Source organism: Bombina bombina, chromosome 9 (assembly GCF_027579735.1).
Source record: "Bombina bombina isolate aBomBom1 chromosome 9, aBomBom1.pri, whole genome shotgun sequence".
NCBI lineage: Eukaryota > Metazoa > Chordata > Amphibia > Anura > Bombinatoridae > Bombina > Bombina bombina.
Genome location: NC_069507.1, coordinates 60611952 through 60635951, shown reverse-complemented (window position 1 = coordinate 60635951; position 24000 = coordinate 60611952). Strand labels below are relative to the sequence as shown.

Genomic DNA, 24000 nt, shown 5'->3' with positions numbered 1-24000 from the left:
GGAGTGGGCAGAGTCCCACGACTGGTCGCTTTCAGCGATTCACATTCCAGGTGTGGACAACTGGGAAGGGGACTTTCTCAGCAGACAATCCTTCCATCCGGGGGAATGGTCTCTTCACCCCGAGGTGTTTGCAGAGATTTGTCTCAGATGGGGAACGCCGGAGATAGAACTCATGGCGTCCAGACTCAATTGCAATCTACCTCGATACAGGTCGAGGTCCAGGGATCCCCAGGCAGAGCTAATCGATGCCTTAGTGGTTCCTTGGGGATTCAGCCTAGCTTACATGATGTGGAGGACTTACTTGTCCTGGTGTGAGAAGCATTGGTATCCTTGGCATAAGGTGAAGGTAGCCAGGATTCTGTGCTTTCTCCAAGATGGTTGGAGAAAGGTCTTGCCGCTAGTCCCTAAAGGGACAGATTTCTGCTTTATCAGTCTTGTTGCATAGGAGACTCGCTGAGCTCCCTGACATCCAATCTTTTGTTCAGGCTCTGTCTAGAATCGGCAAAAAAGAACAGAAAATAATACACTTATAGCACTCCAGGGTCATATTTTATTATAGAAAATAAATGTGAGAAGTATCATATCTCTAACTGGACGTTAGAGAGTAGAAATCAGAGAGACAAAAACAAAATTAAAATATAACTTTTATTGGGGTCAAGTAATATTAGGATAATTTTATTAAAAACACACTTAGGTACCAATTGTAGTGAGTAAATATGATTGCAGGGTTAACAACGTAATATATGACGTTGCATTCAATGTACTGATAAATATTTGATACTGTGATGAAATAACACCTGAATCTATCGGTTAATTTCCAATAGTGAGTGAAATTATTATATAATTATCGCACTCTGACATGAGTGAAATTATTAGGTTGAAATTAAGTTAAAGTAGGTGATACATGCAAATTACCAACAGGCTCAGGTAGTAAGCTCAGGAGTACTGTCTCTTTAATTGGAAGTGTTAATATCACTTGTTGCTTAGCTAGTGTAGCTATCAACTGTGATTATGGGCAGAAAATATGCACTATATCGTTATAACACCACTCACATGTGTCAAATAAACATACTGTAGATGTTAGGTGTAACTGGTAGTATCCAATAGTAAAAGTTTAATTTCCACTTAGCTGGCTAAGGTTAGAATACTATATACCAGATTGTAGTTACCAAGGTTACCATAACTAGTGGGCTAAAATGACTTAAAATAAAGTTACTATTAATAATCATCCCACCCGTTTACAATGTGTGGCTTACTTAGGCTATATTAATTAAACCGGCAATCTCTGCTTCCAAGTGTTGTGACACACTGTAGATATAAGAGAATCAATTATATATTGCTCTTAATGTGTAAGAGACGGAGATCAACAGTGTATTATATATCAGTACTATAATTGAAATATCGTAACAACACTGCCTTTTGCCTTATGATAAAGTGTTAAGACTAGATAGCTATTGCCATGGATTTAACCGCACAAAAGTGGCATCTATCTGTCCCACCTGAGTAGTCGGTTAAGTATTTTGTTGCCGATATAAACAGATATAATAGGTATTGAGTTGTAGTTACCAAGGTTACCGCAACTAGTGGGCTAAAATAATTTGAAATAAAGTTACTATTAATAATCATCCCACCCGTTTACAATGTGTGGCATACTTAGGCTGTATTAATTAAACCGGCAATCTCTGCTTCCAAGTGTTGTGACACACTGTAGATATAAGAGAATCTATAGTATATTGCTCTTAATATATGAGAGATGGAGATCAATAGTGTGTTATATATCAGTACTTTAATTAAAATATCATAACAACACTGGCTTTTGCTTTATGTTAAAGTGTTAAGACTAGATGGCTATTGCCATGGATTTAGCCGCACAAAAGCAGCATCTATCTGTCCCACCTAAGTAGTCAGTAAAGTATTTTGTTACCAATATAAACAAACAGAGGTGCAGGAACACCGCTGTCAATAAACGGTGACTGCCGTAGTTTGGCTGGTCCACAATCACATTGAGCCGTAGGTAATATGTAATCATTCACTCTGATTCAGGTGTTAGCAACTCACAGAAACTATAATATCTGTTGTTAGTGATTACCCATTATTACCAGATACACTACAGTAAAATTAGGTAGCCTAAGGCTTGCTAAAAACACAGGAGCTCCTAGGACTCCTCACCATTGCCCTAGCGTCCCTGACATGTTTCGCCACAAAGTGGCTTTTTCAAAGGGTAAGCGTGTCGCACTGTAGTCGGCTATTTAAGGCGATTCTTGTCACGTCCCCAATAGGCGTGTTAGTATCCACCAACCTATCCGTTTCGGATCTCTCTCATCTCGTCAAGAAGAGGATGGATTTGATCGTATGAGCAAATTAACTCTTTGTTGTCATGTTGGAGATTAATCGAGCATGTTTATAAAACCTAATAAAAAAGGGTTTAACGCAATTTTGACATGAACAACTTATGATATATGATGTTGGAAACGTCACCCGGTGGATAGTGAGTCACATGCAGATAACTTATCAATTATAGTTGAATATTTAGCCAGTATGCATTATCAATGTAAACTGTTAATATAATTTAGTATATGTGTAGTACATGAATTGGAGTTGCAGCTAAAGTTCAGCATCTGCTGAAGATGTATTATATGATAATAGGTACTAAACCCATATATTCATATAACGGGAAATTACCAAATGTACCAATACTGATGAGTCATCTGACCCAATAGTAGTATCTGAAAGTATCGATATGACTTCAATGGCATTCTATGCCTATCTGGATAGATTCTTGGTAAATGATGCGCTCTTCACATACCAGATTTGAAGGATATGATCACATTTATATACATGTCAGCAGAGACATATGGATCTACTTATTATAATACACGTTACCTTAACATATGTTGCAGTATAAATAATGATATCTATGATGTTTAAATCCAATTTCAGTAAGGGAGTATTTAGCCAACAAAGAGAGAGTAATATTTTGTATACATTATAAAATTTAATAGATACCTATAATTTTATCATTATCTACCAGGTGAAGTGTTCAGAGTATCAATAAGCTGTTGTTAAGCAGAAGTGTTTAAAATGGAATTTGCATCTAGATGATTAAAAGAATTCTAATTGTAGAATAATGTGAAGGTGATATCTACCCGAAGGTAGAGTGTGGTGTGATGATGATAGTAGTATCATATAAGTGTGATATAAGAAATTTATTGGATACAGTATATAGTGATCCAAGGTGATGTGAATTTAATTGAAATATTATGTGATAGTGTACAAACATAGGATGAAAGTGACAAAAAAAAGACGGAAAGTTACTGTGATTATGTGAGTCAAAGTGACTGTATAATATACTCGATGGTTGTTACTACATGTAAATGTTTATGGCCTCTGCATGGCATAAATAGTAAACTAGAACTACATTGAAATTAATGCATATTTGATGTTCATTACTGATGGTAAAGCTCACTCTCACTAAAACTCCTCTTTAAGAGTTAATATCTAAGATTACAATTATAGGAATGGAGTAAAGTTATGTCTCTTGTTAAGTGTATCCAGTCCATGGATCATCCATTACTTGTGGGATATTCTCCTTCCCAACAGGAAGTTGCAAGAGGATCACCCACAGCAGAGCTGCTATATAGCTCCTCCCCTCACTGCCATATCCAGTCATTCTCTTGCAACTCTCAACAAAGATGGACGTAGTAAGAGGAGAGTGGTGTATTATAGTTAGTTTTTTAACTTCAATCAAAAGTTTGTTATTTTGAAATGGTACCGGAGTGTACTGTTTCATCTCAGGCAGCATTAGAAGAAGAATCTGCCTGTGATTTCTATGATCTTAGCAGAAGTAACTAAGATCCATTGCTGTTCTCACATATTCTGAGTGGTGAGGTAACTTCAGAGAGGGAATGGCGTGCAGGTTTTCCTGCAATAAGGTATGTGCAGTTAATATTTTTCTAGGGATGGAATATGCTAGAAAATGCTGCTGATACCAGATTAATGTAAGTAAAGCCTTAAATGCAGTGATAGCGACTGGTATCAGGCTTATTAATAGAGATACATACTCTTATAAAAGTGTAATATAAAACGTTTGCTGGCATGTTTAATCGTTTTTATATATGTTTGGTGACAAAACTTATTGGGGCCTAGTTTTTTTCCACATGGCTGGTTTGATTTTTGCCTAGAAACAGTTCCTTAGGCTTTCCACTGTTGCAATATGAGTGGGAAGGGCCTATTTTAGTGCTTTTCTGTGCAGCTAAAAATACTGACAGAGACATTCAGCTTCTTCCTGCATGATCCAGGACATCTCTGAAGGGCTCAAATGGCTTCAAAGTCGTGTTTGAGGAGGGTAACAATCACAGTAGACTGTGGCAGTTGTTGTGACTGTGTTTAAAAAACGTTTTTGTCATTTATTATTCTGCTTTTGTTATTAAGGGGTTAATCATCCATTTGCAAGAGGGTGCAATGCTCTGCTGACTTGTTACATACACTGTAAAAATGTTGTTAGTGTAACTGCCTTTTTTCACTGTTATTTCAAATTTTGTCAAAATGTGTTTCTCTTAAAGGCACAGTAACGTTTTTTATATTGCTTGTTAACTTGCTTTAAAGTGTTTTCCAAGCTTGCTAGTCTCATTGCTAATCTGTACAAACATGTCTGAAACAGAGGATACTTGTTCATTATGTTTAAAAGCCATGGTGGAGCCCCATAGGAGAATGTGTACTAAATGTATTGATTTCACCTTAAACAGTAAAGATCAGTCTTTATCTATAAAAGAATTGTCACCAGAGGGGTCTGTCGAGGGGGAAGTTATGCCGACTAACTCTCCCCATGTGTCGGACCCTTCACCTCCCGCTCAAGGGACGCACGCTAATATGGCGCCAAGTACATCAGGGACGCCCATAGCGATTACTTTGCAGGACATGGCTGCAATCATGAATAATACCCTGTCAGAGGTATTATCCAGATTGCCTGAATTGAGAGGCAAGCGCGATAGCTCTGGGGTTAGACAAGATACAGAGCGCGTAGATGCTGTAAGAGCCATGTCTGATACTGCGTCACAATATGCAGAACCTGAGGACGGAGAGCTTCAGTCTGTGGGTGACGTCTCTGAATCGGGGAGACCTGATTTAGAGATTTCTAATTTTAAATTTAAGCTTGAGAACCTCCGTGTATTGCTTGTGGAGGTATTAGCTGCTCTGAATGACTGTGACACAATTGCAGTGCCAGAGAAATTGTGTAGGCTGGATAAATACTATGCAGTGTCGGTGAGTACTGATGTTTTTCCAATACCTAAAAGGCTTACAGAAATTATTAGTAAGGAGTGGGATAGGCCCGGTGTGCCCTTTTCCCCACCTCCTATATTTAGAAAAATGTTTCCAATAGATGCCACTAAACGGGACTTATGGCAGACTGTCCCTAAGGTGGAGGGAGCAGTTTCTACTTTAGCAAAGCGTACCACTATCCCGGTTGAGGACAGTTGTGCTTTTTCAGATCCAATGGATAAAAAATTAGAGGGTTACCTTAAGAAAATGTTTATTCAACAAGGTTTTATTTTACAGCCCCTTGCATGCATTGCGCCTGTCACTGCTGCGGCGGCATTCTGGTTTGAGGCCCTGGAAGAGGCCATCCATACAGCTCCATTGACTGAAATTGTTGACAAGCTTAGAACTCTTAAGCTAGCTAACTCATTTGTTTCTGATGCCATTGTTCATTTGACTAAACTAACGGCTAAGAATTCCGGATTCGCAATCCAGGCGTGTAGGGCGCTATGGCTCAAATCCTGGTCAGCTGATGTGACTTCAAAGTCTAAATTACTCAACATTCCTTTCAAGGGGCAGACCTTATTCGGGCCTGGTTTGAAAGAAATTATTGCTGACATTACTGGAGGTAAGGGTCATACCCTTCCTCAGGACTAATTTTCGTGCCTTTCGAAATTTCAAGGCAGGTGCAGCATCAACTTCTTCTGCTTCAAAACAAGAGGGAACTTTTGCTCAATCCAAGCAGGCCTGGAAACCTAACCAGTCCTGGAACAAGGGCAAGCAGGCCAGAAAGCCTGCTGCTGCCTCTAAGACAGCATGAAGGAGCGGCCCCCTATCCGACAACGGATCTAGTAGGGGCAGACTCTCTCTTCGCCCAGGCGTGGGCAAGAGATGTTCAGGATCCCTGGGCGTTGGAGATCATATCTCAGGGATATCTTCTGGACTTCAAAGCTTCTCCTCCACAAGGGAGATTTCCCCTTTCAAGATTATCTGCAAACCTGATAAAGAAAGAGGCATTCCTAAGCTGCGTACAAGATCTCCTTGTAATGGGAGTGATCCATCCAGTTCCGCGGACGGAACAAGGACAGGGGTTTTATTCAAATCTGTTTGTGGTTCCCAAAAAAGAGGGAACCTTCAGACCAATTTTGGATTTAAAGATCCTAAACAAATTCCTCAGAGTTCAGTCATTCAAGATGGAAACTATTCAAACCATTTTACCCATGATCCAAGAGGGTCAGTACATGACAGTGGACTTAAAGGATGCCTACCTTCACATTCAGATTCACAAGAATCATCATCAGTTCCTGAGGTTTGCCTTTCTAGACAGGCATTACCAATTTGTAGCTCTTCCATTCGGGTTGGCTACAGCCCCAAGAATTTTTACAAAGGTTCTGGGCTCACTTCTGGCGGTCCTAAGACCGCGAGGCATAGCGGCTCCTTACCTGGACGATATCCTGATACAGGCGTCAAGCTTTCAAATTGCCAAATCTCATACAGAGATAGTTCTGGCATTCCTGAGGTTGCATGGGTGGAAAGTGAACGAAGAAAAGAGTTCTCTATCTCCTCTCACGAGGGTTTCCTTCCTAGGGACTCTAATAGATTCTGTAGAAATGAAAATTTACCTGACTGAGTCCAGGTTATCAAAACTTCTAAATGCTTGCCGTGTTCTTTACTCCATTCCGCGGCCCACGGTGGCTCAGTGCATGGAAGTAATCGGCTTAATGGTAGCGGCGATGGACATAGTGCCATTCGCGCGCCTGCATCTCAGACCGCTGCAATTATGCATGCTCAGTCAGTGGAATGGGGATTACACAGATTTGTCCCCTCTACTAAATCTGGATCAGGAAACCAGAGATTCTCTTCTCTGGTGGTTATCTCGGGCCCATCTGTCCAAGGGTATGACCTTTCGCAGACCAGATTGGACAATTGTAACAACAGATGCCAGCCTTCTAGGTTGGGGTGCAGTCTGGAACTCCCTGAAGGCTCAGGGTTCATGGACTCAGGAGGAGAAACTCCTCCCAAAAAATATTCTGGAGTTAAGAGCAATATTCAATGCTCTTCTGGCTTGGCCTCAGCTAGCAACACTGAGGTTCATCAGATTTCAGTCGGACAACATCACGACTGTGGCTTACATCAACCATCAAGGGGGAACCAGGAGTTCCCTAGCGATGTCAGAAGTCTCCAAGATAATTCGCTGGGCAGAGACTCACTCTTGCCACCTGTCAGCGATCCATATCCCAGGTGTAGAGAACTGGGAGGCGGATTTTCTAAGTCGTCAGACTTTTCATCCGGGGGAATGGGAACTCCATCCGGAGGTGTTTGCTCAATTGGTTCTCCTTTGGGGCAAACCAGAATTGGATCTCATGGCGTCTCGCCAGAACACCAAGCTTCCTTGTTACGGATCCAGGTCCAGGGACCCAGAAGCGGCACTGATAGATGCTCTAGCAGCGCCTTGGTTCTTCAACCTGGCTTATGTGTTTCCACCGTTTCCTCTGCTCCCTCGTCTGATTGCCAAAATCAAACAGGAAAGAGCATCAGTGATATTGATGGCGCCTGCGTGGCCACGCAGGACCTGGTATTCAGACCTAGTGGACATGTCATCCTTTCCACCATGGACTCTGCCTCTGAGACAAGACCTTCTAATACAAGGTCCTTTCAATCATCCAAATCTACTTTCTCTGAGACTGACTGCATGGAGATTGAACTCTTGATCCTATCAAAGCGTGGCTTCTCCGAGTCAGTAATTGATACCTTAATACAGGCACGAAAGCCTGTCACCAGGAAAATTTACCACAAGATATGGCGTAAATATCTTCATTGGTGTGAATCCAAGAATTACTCATGGAGTAGGGTTAGGATTCCTAGGATATTGTCCTTCCTCCAAGAGGGTTTGGACAAAGGATTATCAGCTAGTTCTTTAAAGGGACAGATTTCTGCTCTGTCTATTCTTTTACACAAGCGTCTGGCAGAAGTTCCAGACGTTCAGGCATTTTGTCAGGCTTTAGTTAGAATTAAGCCTGTGTTTAAACCTGTTGCTCCTCCATGGAGCTTAAACTTGGTTCTTAAAGTTCTTCAAGGGGTTCTGTTTGAACCCCTTCATTCTATTGATATCAAACTTCTTTCATGGAAAGTTCTTTTTCTGATGGCTATTTCCTCGGCTCGAAGAGTCTGAGTTATCTGCCTTACATTGTGATTCTCCTTATCTGATCTTTCATTCAGATAAAGTTGTTCTGCGTACAAAACCTAGGTTTTTACCTAAGGTGGTTTCTAACAAGAATATCAATCAAGAGATTGTTGTTCCATCATTATGTCCTAATCCTTCTACAAAGAAGGAACGTCTTTTGCATAATCTAGACGTAGTCCGTGCCTTGAAGTTTTACTTACAGGCTACTAAAGATTTTCGCCAAACATCTAACCTGTTTGTTGTTTACTCTGGACAGAGGAGAGGTCAGAAGGCCTCGGCAACCTCTCTTTCTTTTTTTTAGCCTATGAGACTGCTGGACAGCAGCCTCCTGAAAGGATTACAGCTCATTCTACTAGAGCTGTGGCTTCCCTTCATACTTTTTCCAAATTTTACAAATTTGATACTTTTGCTTCTTCAGAGGCTGTTTTTGGGAGAAAGGTTCTACAGGCAGTGGTTCCTTCCGTTTAAGTTCCTGTATTGTCCCTCCCATCATCCGTGTACTTTAGCTTTGGTATTGGTATCCCACAAGTAATGGATGATCCGTGGTATGGATACACTTAACAAGAGAAAACATAATTTATGCTTACTTGATAAATTTATTTCTCTTGTAGTGTATCCAGTCCACGGCGCGCCCTGTCCTTTTCAGGCAGGTCTAAATTTTAATTAAACTACAGTCACCACTGCACTCTATGGTTTCTCCTTTCTCGGCTTGTTTCGGTCGAATGACTGGATATGGCAGTGAGGGGAGGAGCTATATAGCAGCTCTGCTGTGGGTGATCCTCTTGCAACTTCCTGTTGGGAAGGAGAATATCCCACAAGTAATGGATGATCCGTGGACTGGATACACTACAAGAGAAATAAATTTATCAGGTAAGCATAAATTGTGTTTTTGTTCATTCAATCCAAAAGGTTGGACTGTATTTAGTAGAAATATCCATTTGCTCTCTGCTTGTAAAAGAATCTTTCAAGATTCCCTCCTCTTATTTCCAGTTGTATTTTCTGAATTCCAAAGCATTTGAGCTCTGACTGTTTGGAATTGTGTCTATTGTGAAAATGACGGGCCACTGACGTTGGTTTTGCCTGCTTGTAAATCTTTAGTAGCATTTTTAATGTTCCTTAGATGTTCTTGAAGTCTTAACCTGATTTCCCTTGTCGTCATGCCAACATAGGTCTTATTGCAATTGCATTGGAGGGCATAGACTCCCCCCTCTGTGTGGCAGTTAATGTAAGAATTTATCTTATGAATCTTATGAAAGCGATCACATATTTCATGTTTTTTGACCATGAAGCTACAAGTGCTACATGTACCACATTTAAATTAACCCTGTTGAAAAGCTCCTCTGGTTCTAGATCCTTGTAGATGACTTGGACTGATAAGGTCTTTTAGGTTACGAGTTCTCCTGAAGCCTGTTTGGACTTTTCCCCCTATAATATGTGCTATAATGGGGTCAGATCTGAGAATGTGCCAATTATTTTGAAGGATATTCAGAATTTGCAAGCTCTTAGGATTGTAGGTAGAGATAAACCTGATATGTTCTTGTTTGGGTTTGTTCTTCTTCTTCAAAAGATCTTGTCTGTTAGTATTATTCACTCTAAATTCTGCCTTTTTTATTGATATTCTTCTGTAACCTCTTGATATAAGTCTTTCACTTAATTATTTCGCTCTTGCTTTGTAGTTTTCCTCAGAGGAGCAATTTGGTCTCATTCGTAAAAATTCACCCATATGGAGGGCCTTGATAGAATTAGGGGCATGAGCACTAGTGCTGTGAAGTAAACTGTTAGTGGCTGTTTTTTTTTTTTTACGATGTACATCCATTTCAAGTAAACCTTCTGTTGTTTTCTTTATTTGAAGGTCCAAAAAGTTTATGGTCTTTATGGTCTGGGGAGCCGTTTGGGGTGCCAAGAAGGCACAAGGTCTGTAGACTCAGGAGTCCTCCCTTCCGATCAATATTTTGGAACTCTGGGCAATCTTCAATTCCTTGAAGACTTAGCCCCTTCTGGGTTTGTGCCATTTTATCAGATTCCAATCAGACAATATAACCTTGGTTGCCTATATCAACTATCAAGGGGGAACGAGAAGTTCCTTGGCGAAAGAAATATCTTCTAGAGTAGGCGGAGACTCACAAATGTACGCTGTCAGCGATCCACATTCCAGGTGTGGACAACTGTGAAGCGGACTTCCTCAGCAGACAATCCTTTCACCCAGGGGAGTGGTCTCTTCACCCCAAAGATTTTTGCAAAGATATGCAGTGAGTGGGGGATGCCGGAGATCTCATGGCATTCCGTCTCAATACCAAGCTAACCAGGTATAGGTTGAGGGATCCTCAGGCGGAATTGATAGACGCCCTATCAGTACTATGGAGGTTTAGACTTTTATATCTTTTTCCTCCGTTACCGCTTCTCCCTCGTGTGGTAGCTTGCATCAAGCAGGAGCGAGTATCTGTGATTCTGATTGCTCCATCGTGGCCGCGAAGGACGTGGTTTGCGGATCTGGTGGGGATGTCCTCATCTCCTTAGTGGAGGTTACCTTGTCGCAGAGATCTGCTGATACAGGGCCCCTTCGGCCCTGTCGGTGCTACTGCACAAGAAATTGGCTGAGCTTTCTGGATGTGCAGTCCTTTGTTAAGGCTCTGACTAGGATCAGACATGTGTTTAGATCTGGGGCTGTGCCTTGGAGCCTCAATCTTGTTCTTAGTGTTTTGCAGCATGCTCCGTTTGAGCCTATGCATACTGTTGATATAAAATTATTATCTTGGAAGATTCTTTTTTTGGTGGCTATTGCCTCTGCGTTTTATGTACTAAATTAGGGTTCCTCCCTAAGGTGGTGTTGAATCATAACATTAATCAAGAAATTGTTGTTCCCCCTTTGTGTCATAATCCTTCAGCGAAGGAACGTTTGCTTCACAATCTGGATGTGGTTCGTGCCTTGAAGTTCTATCTTCAGGCTACTAAGGAGTTTAGACAATCTTCCTCTTTGTTTGTCATCTATACGGGGAAGTGCAAGGGGCAGAAGGCTACTACAACTTCTCTATCTTTCTGGTTGAGGAGTGTCATCTACTTAGCTTACGAAACAGAGATGATAACGGTTCATTCCACTAGAGCAGTGGCTTCCTCTTGGGCTTTTTAAGAACGAAGCCTCAATGGATCAGATTTGTAAGGTGCTACCTGGTCCTCCTTACACACTTTTTCTACATTTTACAAGTTTGATGTGTTTGCTTCGGCTGAAGCAACTTTCGGGAGAAAGGTTTTGTAGGCTGTGGTGCCCTCAGAAAAGTTCCCTCACGTGTCATTCAGTGTCCTCCGGAGCTTGAGTATAATTTTCCCAACAGTAAGGAATGAAGTTGTGGACTATCTCTGCCTTATGGAAGGAAAACATCATTTATGCTTGCCAGATAAATTCCTTTCCTTCCTTGCAGGGAGAGTCCACGACCCCACCCTCAATTTATTTTTTTGATGGGTGGCTCCTTTTTTTATATTTTTTCTTTTGGCACTTTTATACCTTGATGTTTCTCCTACATTTCCTTGTTCCCTCAGCAGAATAACTGGGGAATAGGGTAAGTGGGAGGGATTTTTAAGCCTTTGGCTGGGGTAACTTTGCCTCCTCCTGGTGGCCAGGTGTTGTATTTCCCAACAGTAAGGCATGAAGTCGTGGACTCTTCCTGCCAGGAAGGAAAGGAATTTATCTGGTAAGCATAAATTTATGTTTTTTGCACAGATTATGTTATTGGTTATTATAGTTAGACCTACTGAGCTGTTTCTAGTGACCAAGCAACACCTATGTATGCTGAATTCCACACTGTTACTTATTTGTTCTTTTTGTTATACATTTCAAGATGATTATACCCAAAGTACTAGTTTTTAGAGGCATGAAGTGTTTAATGTTGCTCTAAATATGAGAAATATGAAATGCACCATTTCCCTCAGAAAAATATGAGTTACAGGTGAGTAGGTCACTGGTTAAAGGGGGTAATAAAAAGTTAAGACTGTATAGTAAAATAACTAAATTTAGCAGACCCACGTGCTTACTACATGGGTTCTTTTCGGTAATGTCGCCAGATTAGAGTATTGTAACTTATAAAATATAGCAGAGTTTCACTTGTGCAGAATTGTTACAGAAAACTTGCTGGTGGACGACTGTTAACCCTAACCTTGCGTTAGATAGAGATCGGCAGGGTTGTGAACTCAAGTCCCAAATTTGATGACTAGCAACTTTAAATAATCAAAGAAGATTTCATTTTAATAGAGGAGTAAGGAAAGCAAATAAATATAAACCTGTGCTCTAGAGAGAAACTATTTTGAACAGAGGTGTGTGTGTTGAACTTAATAGAAACTAAGATATACTTAGTTGAAGGTTACAACCTAACGTAAGTTACACAGAAACTAAATTATTACCGGTAGTAGCATAGAAAAAAAAGTTAAAATATAACCATTAATGAATTACAATTGCTAAATTAATGAAACGTGATACTTTCACTAATGCATCCCCATTAAAAAGATTAAAAACACGTCGATATAGCAGAAATCAAAGTAATATCTTGTCTGTTCAATTATTCACACATATACAGGTATATATTGTCTAGAAATTATCTATAATTATTTGAACAGACTTATTGTGAATAGATAAAAATAATTCTAAACTCTAGCAAATAAAAAAAATTGTGGGAGATAGTCCTCCCGGTGTAGCACCCCTGGCACGCGTTTCGCTCTGGTTGCACACACAATCTTTTTTTTTTTTTAAACCAGCCACGGTAGCATTACTTCCATGCCTGAGTGTCATCCAACTGGATACTTCTTGAGATCGGGTTCACTGCAGGACTTCCATATCAAGTGAGACCCAGAGCAAAGTTATACCCAGGAGGTATAAGACGCACGGGGAAGGCACGGATTCGACACTGAGGTATCCGAAGGGAGAAGTTGTACTACCGATCTCCACTCCCAGTGAATTTTATTACTCTTACTTATTTGCACACCTTTTTTTCTTTTGACTTGGAACTTGCCTCGGTTGACTTGAATGCAAAGACTCTTTCCTTGTGGCTTGCAAAACAATGACTTGGTCCCACCTCTGGAGATCGGCAGTCACAACATGCTATTTTTAGTTCTCTATATGCGCAAAGTATTCCCATGCAACATCCCACATTTTTTAAATACTCTTATTGCAGCTCCGCTGAGCTGACCTTAGTCGCTACTCCACTGGACTAATGAAGCATTTATTTTTGAGTTAGTGGTCTTTACAAATGCTCAAAGGGATTTTTTTTCTCCGTCGAATAATAGTTTTATTAGACTCCTTTTCTGTATGTCCCTTTTTATTTATATTCATTCTTTAAATAGCAATGAACTATTTACAGCCTTTCTTGCATAGATCTTGAACAAAGGGATCATGAAGCGACAGTGCTGCAATATTAATGTCCTAAAGCAAGCATTAGTACTGAATTAATGAAGCAGTATGTTGTTCAGATAATGTTATATGCCTGGCTGGGATAGCGTTATGGAACTTTCATTTTGCAGCCTTGTTTATTAGTTGTGTGAAGGTGCTGACACCCAGATCATTGCTTTAGCTTCAAATGCCAGTGGGGCCTGTAACACTTCTCAATGCTTTGCTAGTCATTATGTGAGTCGTTAACTGTCTGTGTGCGTTCACAGCAGCTCAGAACACATCCATGTTGAATTGTATATGGCTTGGCCATGGTCCTTTTTAAAATGGGAAATCTTTATAGTACAATATACTTCCATTTTATATATATATATGCCCATTTTTCTTGGATTTTATAGAAAAAAAGTGACATCTTTTTACTGCCCCTCAGTGAGTCTAGAGTGCATCCTGCAGGAGACTTGTAGTTGAAGGGACAGTAAGCTTCTTGTAATTCCATTTTTCTGTAGTCTTCCAATATATTAACATGTCGGCAAAGTTTCAACATTTTTAGCACAGATTAACATTGTGCTTGCTGCAATTGTTTTTCAATGGTCAAACTCCGCAAAACCACATTCCTTATTTGAAGACATAATACACAGAGAGAAGCACACTCACACGAACAATCAGCTCAGTACCATTGTTAACCTGTTCTATGGCAATTTACCACCTGTAATATATCACTCTGATCCAGAGATAGGCACAGACAAAGGCTATGGCGGACATTTTCCAAATTACAGACCTTCGTGAAGGACACCAAGGTACATTTTAAATTAAAAACATTATTTTATAGTGCTTGGTGTTAATATACGGATGCAGATACCACTGAACATATAACCATCCCTCCTCTGGCTATACCCATGTGCCAGTGTCACTACTGTGTCATTATATAGCGCTATTATATAGCGCTGGATGTTATTATACTGATGCAGTTACCACTGACCCTATAACCAACCCTTGTCTGGCTATATGCATGTGCCAGTGTCACTACTGTGTCTTTGTATATAGCTGGATGTTATTATACAGATGCAGATACACATCCAGTATTTCACTCAGGCTTTAGTTATTCCATAACTTATCTCTTGACAAGCCACTAACTTTATTCACACTACATATTTTTTTTTTATTCCTATTATTCAATCAAAACATATACTAAGGTTGTGGCGGACACTGCAAGGGCTAGTCACGGACACCAGTATCCGTGTACGGACACCTTGTCTATCCCTGCTCTGATCCCGCCTGTTACGGTCAGTCCAGCGCCGAAATATCAGGCAATTCCTCTCTGAACAAGGAACACAGCAACCCCAGACAATTGTTTCGGCCTTCTTTTGGCCTCGTCAGTGAGGTGTAGCCATATTCCTTAAAGCAAACTGAGCAAGGAGTCCACGTCTGGTTCCCCCTTTTACCCTTAGTAAGACTTAATACACACAGAGAGAAGCGCACTTATTATTTGTGTGTGTGTAGAAGATAGGGTTTCCCACTGTCATTGTGTTAACAAAATCTTCATTGTTTGGTTTCAGATGAGAAAAGATAATTAGGGACAGATATGTGGCAAGGTTCGTCTGAAGCCTGCCATGTGCTCTTTCAGTTTTCAGGACTAAAACCACAATTTCCAGACTTAAATTGCATGAAAAGGAGGCATGGCAACTAATGAAAGTATATTGCAAAGTTGTTTTACTATGCGTAATTAAAGTAATTGAAAAGTCAAAAATAAATGTGTGTGGGTGCACATTTTAGTCTGAGAATAAGAGTTTTTGCATTATACCATTAGCAAAAATTCTTCTAGTAAAGGTTATTACTGATTTCCTGCGGCATACACACATATCCTGTGAGGGTCCATGCGCCAGTATTCAAACACCATGGAGCTTGATCCGAATGGAGCTTGATGCCACTGTTTCCGTGCAAGCCGAAAACAGAAATTATGAAGCAGCGGTCTAAAGACCGTTGCTCCATAACTGGTCCGCCTGCTCTCAGGCCGCGGACATCAATCCGCCCAATCCTATACGATCGGGCTGATTGACGCCCCCTGCGATTGGCTGCAAATCTGCAGGGGGAGGCATTGCACAAGCAGTTCACAAGAACTGCTTGTGCAATGATAAATGCCAACAGCATTTGCTGTCTGTATTTTTTGATGTGCGGGGGACATGATAAATTGACCCCCATGCCTGCTCAAAGGGTCGGCAGTAGCTTGTATGACACAGATTATGTCTTCAGAAGCAATATCCACCCACGCCAGCTCTCTGAGCATGCATAGTGTTTAAATACTGGTGCACGTGCCCTCACAGGATATGTGTGTGTGCCTTTTTATTAGAAGCATTTTTTAATGAATGTATATTGCAAAAATGCTTCTATTTCAAATTGAAATATATTAAATTTTAACCCTTTCTATCCCTTTAAGCTTTTTATAGTACATACTTAGTGTTTATTGCTCCTCTGAGTTTGCATCATTCTACACAGTGATTGTTTGATCCATGCAGGAGCTAATATCTCTTCCTAATTGGCCACAACAAATGTGGTGCTTCATAATCTTATCTAAGGCTATATGTTTGGCCTTCAAAACAATTCAAATTTTGCTAACAAAGTGACAGTTTAAAATGATTCTGTTTTTATTTATTCTTTTGCGCTTTACTGATTTACGGAATTTTGCAGCACTATGAAATTAAATAATAGTGATAATAAATATTGATAATATAATTATATATTATATCCATATTTAGAAATATATATTTATACATTAATGTTCCTTAAAATACACCAGTTAATTTGTGAGTAAATATGGCTCTGACACAACTTCATAATTTTTTTTATTACCCTGTTATTGGGATAAAGGGGTCCGAACCATCACTTAGGTAAAAACTGTTACAACTGTGCCTATTCTGTAGTAGTTAAAGGGACATTAATGGAATGACATGCTTTAATTAATTAAGCACAGAGGCTTGCCGGATCAATGGTGCTAAAATGACATGCTTTAACTAAGATAATGTCATTTTTGTACTATAATGTCCCTTTAAGAGCTATTACCAAATCCTACGCTTATATATATTTTAACCCTGGCACCTAAAATGTTGCTCTGTATTTTTTATTTTTTTTATTTGCTTCCAGGTCCTTGATTGCGAACCTTGCTGCTGCTAATTGTTATGACAAAACAAAACATCTTGATCTGAAAGAGAACTGGCAGTTAGTGGAGAAGGCAAAAGTTTACTATATTGCGGTAAGTCCTTGCTTGACAATATATCACAACAACTAAAACAATAAGTAAGATCTCAGCTTGCTGACAACAACACAACTTAATCCCAATGAATTTTCTAAAGGACAACAATAGCCAGCCAGTGAAACGCGTCGTGTGACAGATTATAGGTTTTTAATACAATAAATCACTTTTCTCCAACATAGGTGTGTCCGGTCCACGGCGTCATCCTTACTTGTGGGATATTCTCTTCCCCAACAGGAAATGGCAAAGAGCCCAGCAAAGCTGGTCACATGATCCCTCCTAGGCTCCGCCTACCCCCGTCATTCTCTTTGCCGTTGTACAGGCAACATCTCCACGGAGATGGCTTAGAGTTTTTTAGTGTTTAACTGTAGTTTTTCATTATTCAATCAAGAGTTTGTTATTTTCAAATAGTGCTGGTACGTACTATTTACTCAGAAACAGAAAAGAGATGAAGAATTCTGTTTGTATGAGGAAAATGATTTTAGCAACCGTAACTAAAATCCATGGCTGTTCCACACAGGACTGTTGAGAGCATTAACTTCAGTTGGGGGAACAGTTTGCAGTCCTTGCTGCTTGAGGTATGACACATTCTAACAAGACGATGTAATGCTGGAAGCTGTCATTTTCCCTATGGGATCCGGTAAGCCATGTTTATTACGATTGTAAATAAGGGCTTCACAAGGGCTTATTTAGACTGTAGACATTTTTTGGGCTAAATCGATTGATATTAACACTTATTTAGCCTTGAGGAATCATTTATTCTGGGTATTTTGATATAATAATATCGGCAGGCACTGTTTTAGACACCTTATTCTTTAGGGGCTTTCCCAAAGCATAGGCAGAGTCTCATTTTCGCGCCGGTGTTGCGCACTTGTTTTTGAGAGGCATGGCATGCAGTCGCATGTGAGAGGAGCTCTGATACTTATAAAAGACTTCTGAAGGCATCATTTGGTATCGTATTCCCCTTGGGTTTGGTTGGGTCTCAGCAAAGCAGATACCAGGGACTGTAAAGGGGTTAAAGCTTAAAACGGCTCCGGTTCCGTTATTTTAAGGGTTAAAGCTTCCAAATTTGGTGTGCAATATTTTCAAGGCTTTAAGACACTGTGGTGAAAGTTTGGTGAATTTTGAACAATTCCTTCATGTTTTTTCGCAATTGCAGTAATAAAGTGTGTTCAGTTTAAAATTTAAAGTGACAGTAACGGTTTTATTTCAAAACGTTTTTTGTACTTTCTTATCAAGTTTATGCCTGTTTAACATGTCTGAACTACCAGATAGACTGTGTTCTGAATGTGGGGAAGCCAGAATTCCTATTCATTTAAATAAATGTGATTTATGTGATAATGACAATGATGCCCAAGATGATTCCTCAAGTGAGGGGAGTAAGCATGGTACTGCATCATTCCCTCCTTCGTCTACACGAGTCTTGCCCACTCAGGAGGCCCCTAGTACATCTAGCGCGCCAATACTCCTTACTATGCAACAATTAACGGCTGTAATGGATAATTCTGTCAAAAACATTTTAGCCAAAATGAACCCTTGTCAGCGTAAGCGTGGATGCTCTGTTTTAGTTACTGAAGAGCATGACGACGCTGATATTAATATCTCTGAAGGGCCCCTAACCCAATCTGAGGGGGCCAGGGAGGTTTTGTCTGAGGGAGAAATTACTGATTTAGGGAATATTTCTCAGCAGGCTGAATCTGATGTGATTACTTTTAAATTTAAATTGGAACATCTCCGCATTTTGCTTAAGGAGGTATTATCCACTCTGGATGATTGTGAAAATTTGGTCATCCCAGAGAAACTATGTAAAATGGACAAGTTCCTAGAGGTGCCGGGGCTCCCAGAAGCTTTTCCTATACCCAAGCGGGTGGCGGACATTGTTAATAAAGAATGGGAAAGGCCCGGTATTCCTTTCGTCCCTCCCCCCATATTTAAAAAATTGTTTCCTATGGTCGACCCCAGAAAGGACTTATGGCAGTCAGTCCCCAAGGTCGAGGGAGCGGTTTCTACTTTAAACAAACGCACCACTATTCCCATAGAGGATAGTTGTGCTTTCAAAGATCCTATGGATAAAAAATTAGAAGGTTTGCTTAAAAAGATGTTTGTTCAGCAGGGTTACCTTCTACAACCCATTTCATGCATTGTCCCTGTCACTACAGCCGCATATTTCTGGTTTGATGAACTGATTAAGGTGCTCGATAGTGACTCGCCTCCTTATGAGGAGATTATGGACAGAGTCAATGCTCTCAAATTGGCTAATTCTTTCACTCTAGACGCCTCTTTGCAATTGGCTAAGTTAGCGGCTAAGAATTCTGGGTTTGCTATTGTGGCGCGCAGAGCGCTTTGGTTGAAATCTTGGTCGGCTGATGCGTCTTCCAAGAACAAGCTACTAAACATTCCTTTCAAGGGGAAAACGCTGTTTGGTCCTGACTTGAAAGAGATTATCTCTGATATCACTGGGGGTAAGGGCCATGCCCTTCCTCAGGATCGGCCTTTCAAGGCAAAAAATAGACCTAATTTTCGTCCCTTTCGTAAAAACGGACCAGCCCAAGGTGCTACGTCCTCTAAGCAAGAAGGTAATACTTCTCAGGCCAAGCCAGCTTGGAGACCAATGCAAGGCTGGAACAAGGGAAAGCAGGCAAAGAAACCTGCCACTGCTACCAAGACAGCATGAAATATCGGCCCCCGATCCGGGACCGGATCTGGTGGGGGGCAGACTCTCTCTCTTCGCTCAGGCTTGGGCAAGAGATGTTCTGGATCCTTGGGCGCTAGAAATAGTCTCCCAGGGTTATCTTCTGGAATTCAAGGGACTTCCCCCAAGGGGAAGGTTCCACAGGTCTCAGTTGTCTTCAGACCACATAAAAAGACAGGCGTTCTTACTTTGCGTAGAAGACCTGTTAAAAATGGGAGTGATTCATCCTGTTCCATTGAGAGAACAAGGGATGGGGTTCTACTCCAATCTGTTCATAGTTCCCAAAAAAGAGGGAACATTCAGACCAATCCTAGATCTCAAGATCTTAAACAAATTTCTCAAGGTCCCATCTTTCAAGATGGAAACCATTCGAACTATCCTTCCTTCCATCCAGGAAGGTCAATTCATGACCACGGTGGATTTAAAGGATGCGTATCTACATATTCCTATCCACAAGGAACATCATCGGTTCCTAAGGTTTGCATTCCTGGACAAACATTACCAGTTCGTGGCGCTTCCTTTCGGATTAGCCACTGCTCCAAGGATTTTCACAAAGGTACGAGGGTCCCTTCTAGCTGTGCTAAGACCAAGGGGCATTGCAGTAGTACCTTACCTGGACGACATTCTGATTCAAGCGTCGTCCCTCCCTCGAGCAAAGGCTCACACGGACATCGTCCTGGCCTTTCTCAGATCGCACGGCTGGAAAGTGAACGTGGAAAAGAGTTCTCTATCCCCGTCAACAAGGGTTCCCTTCTTGGGAACAATTATAGACTCCTCAGAAATGAGGATTTTTCTAACAGAGGCCAGAAAGACAAAGCTCCTGGACTCTTGTCGAATACTTCATTCCGTTCCTCTTCCTTCCGTAGCTCAGTGCATGGAAGTGATCGGGTTGATGGTAGCGGCAATGGACATAGTTCCTTTTGCGCGCATTCATCTAAGACCGTTACAACTGTGCATGCTCAGTCAGTGGAATGGGGACTATACAGACTTGTCTCCAAAGATACAAGTAAATCAGAGGACCAGAGACTCACTCCGTTGGTGGCTGTCCCTGGACAACCTGTCACGAGGGATGACATTCCACAGACCAGAGTGGGTCATTGTCACGACCGACGCCAGTCTGATGGGCTGGGGCGCGGTCTGGGGATCCCTGAAAGCTCAGGGTCTTTGGTCTCGGGAAGAATCTCTTCTACCGATAAATATTCTGGAACTGAGAGCGATATTCAATGCTCTCAAGGCTTGGCCTCAGCTAGCGAGGACCAAGTTCATACGGTTTCAATCAGACAACATGACGACTGTTGCGTACATCAACCATCAGGGGGGAACAAGGAGTTCCCTAGCGATGGAAGAAGTGACCAAGATCATTCTATGGGCGGAGTCTCACTCCTGCCACCTGTCTGCTATCCACATCCCGGGAGTGGAAAATTGGGAAGCGGATTTTCTGAGTCGTCAGACATTGCATCCGGGGGAGTGGGAACTCCATCCGGAAATCTTTGCCCAAGTCACTCAACTTTGGGGCATTCCAGACATGGATCTGATGGCCTCTCGTCAGAACTTCAAAGTTCCTTGCTACGGGTCCAGATCCAGGGATCCCAAGGCGGCTCTAGTGGATGCACTAGTAGCACCTTGGACCTTCAAACTAGCTTATGTGTTCCCGCCGTTTCCTCTCATCCCCAGGCTGGTAGCCAGGATCAATCAGGAGAGGGCGTCGGTGATCTTGATAGCTCCTGCGTGGCCACGCAGGACTTGGTATGCAGATCTGGTGAATATGTCATCGGCTCCACCTTGGAAGCTACCTTTGAGACGAGACCTTCTTGTTCAGGGTCCGTTCGAACATCCGAATCTGGTTTCACTCCAGCTGACTGCTTGGAGATTGAACGCTTGATTTTATCGAAGCGAGGTTTCTCAGATTCTGTTATCGATACTCTTGTTCAGGCCAGAAAGCCTGTAACTAGAAAGATTTACCACAAAATTTGGAAAAAATATATCTGTTGGTGTGAATCTAAAGGATTCCCTTGGGACAAGGTTAAGATTCCTAGGATTCTATCCTTCCTTCAAGAAGGATTGGAAAAAGGATTATCGGCAAGTTCCCTGAAGGGACAGATTTCTGCCTTGTCGGTGTTACTTCACAAAAAACTGGCAGCTGTGCCAGATGTTCAAGCCTTTGTTCAGGCTCTGGTTAGAATCAAGCCTGTTTACAAACCTTTGACTCCTCCTTGGAGTCTCAATTTAGTTCTTTCAGTTCTTCAGGGGGTTCCGTTTGAACCCTTACATTCCGTTGATATTAAGTTATTATCTTGGAAAGTTTTGTTTTTAGTTGCAATTTCTTCTGCTAGAAGAGTTTCAGAATTATCTGCTCTGCAGTGTTCTCCTCCTTATCTGGTGTTCCATGCAGATAAGGTGGTTTTACGTACTAAACCTGGTTTTCTTCCAAAAGTTGTTTCTAACAAAAACATTAACCAGGAGATTATCGTACCTTCTCTGTGTCCGAAACCAGTTTCAAAGAAGGAACGCTTGTTGCACAATTTGGATGTTGTTCGCGCTCTAAAATTCTATTTAGATGCTACAAAGGATTTTAGACAAACATCTTCCCTGTTTGTTGTTTATTCAGGTAAAAGGAGAGGTCAAAAAGCAACTTCTACCTCTCTCTCTTTTTGGATTAAAAGCATCATCAGATTGGCTTACGAGACTGCCGGACGGCAGCCTCCCGAAAGAATCACGGCTCATTCCACTAGGGCTGTGGCTTCCACATGGGCCTTCAAGAACGAGGCTTCTGTTGATCAGATATGTAGGGCAGCGACTTGGTCTTCACTGCACACTTTTACCAAATTTTACAAGTTTGATACTTTTGCTTCTTCTGAGGCTATTTTTGGGAGAAAGGTTTTGCAAGCCGTGGTGCCTTCCATTTAGGTGACCTGATTTGCTCCCTCCCTTCATCCGTGTCCTAAAGCTTTGGTATTGGTTCCCACAAGTAAGGATGACGCCGTGGACCGGACACACCTATGTTGGAGAAAACAGAATTTATGTTTACCTGATAAATTTCTTTCTCCAACGGTGTGTCCGGTCCACGGCCCGCCCTGGTTTTTTAATCAGGTCTGATAATTTATTTTCTTTAACTACAGTCACCACGGTACCATATGGTTTCTCCTATGCTATTATTCCTCCTTAACGTCGGTCGAATGACTGGGGTAGGCGGAGCCTAGGAGGGATCATGTGACCAGCTTTGCTGGGCTCTTTGCCATTTCCTGTTGGGGAAGAGAATATCCCACAAGTAAGGATGACGCCGTGGACCGGACACACCGTTGGAGAAAGAAATTTATCAGGTAAACATAAATTCTGTTTTTCTTTCCTACGACTTCACTGGTTGGTATATACAGTCTCCTGTAGGATATATGTCAGGAGAAGTATGTGTGCTGGTTGCCAGCAAGCTAGGATGCTGTGAATATCCTGTAAGTCTTACTTACAATATTAGTGAGCCCTCTGTTATATACTTTGTGTCTATATTGCTAAAGTGATTTATTGTATGGCTAGTTTGTTCCTCTTGTTTCATGATTGGCTTCTGCAATTTAAAAAAACAAAACAATAAATAAAAATATATAAAATTAACTCTCCTATTGACGCCACCATAAAAGTACATAATATAATCTGATCAAAAATTCTTGTGATATAAATCACCTTTTGTTAAAGCTTTGTGTCCATTTATTTGCAGAGTGAAAATACTTCTGACCTTATAACAACTAAATAAATCAGTGCTGGATGTTTTTAGGCTAAAATGCTGCAGGCCAGAAACATTAAAATTCCATACATTGGTTTAGTACAGAACATGCCCAATCTGTTCCAGCATAGCCCATAACACCAATACAACACTTCAATTAATTACTAATTACAATTTATTTCTGTCTCTGGCCTAAGGGCAGCATATGGCCCCTGGGCCTTCAGTTGGGCAGCTCTCAAGTAGATTCCAGCAGAATTTAGTGTCAGGTACAGAAATTAAAGAAATATAAAAGTCTGTTTTAACTGTTGTAATAAGAAAAGCACTAAGCAGTGGTTTATACTTAAAAGAAATTACACAGTGTATTAATTATTTTAAAGGATTAGTTTAACTTCATTTGTGCAAGGTCCATTACTTCCAGTCATAACCTCACAAGGGGGCTGTGCTCTCTACAAGAAGACAAAGGAGTAGCTTTGCTTTTGAAGTGGTTGCAAGGACACACCTACACTATCTCCAGTCAGTTTCTTGCCCATGCTTAGTA

The 24000-nt window shown here is 41.1% G+C and overlaps 1 protein-coding gene across 3 annotated transcripts in view; it reads left to right on the top strand.

Moving 5' to 3' along the window:
- The window catches only part of ADK (adenosine kinase), a 604808-nt gene that overhangs the window by 418307 nt on the left and 162501 nt on the right, over window positions 1-24000 (top strand). For all 3 annotated transcript variants that reach the window (XM_053692148.1, XM_053692150.1, XM_053692149.1), the window contains one exon: window positions 16950-17058. In XM_053692148.1, coding sequence (XP_053548123.1) covers window positions 16950-17058 — 109 coding nt within the window. The remainder of the gene's footprint in view (window positions 1-16949; window positions 17059-24000) is intronic.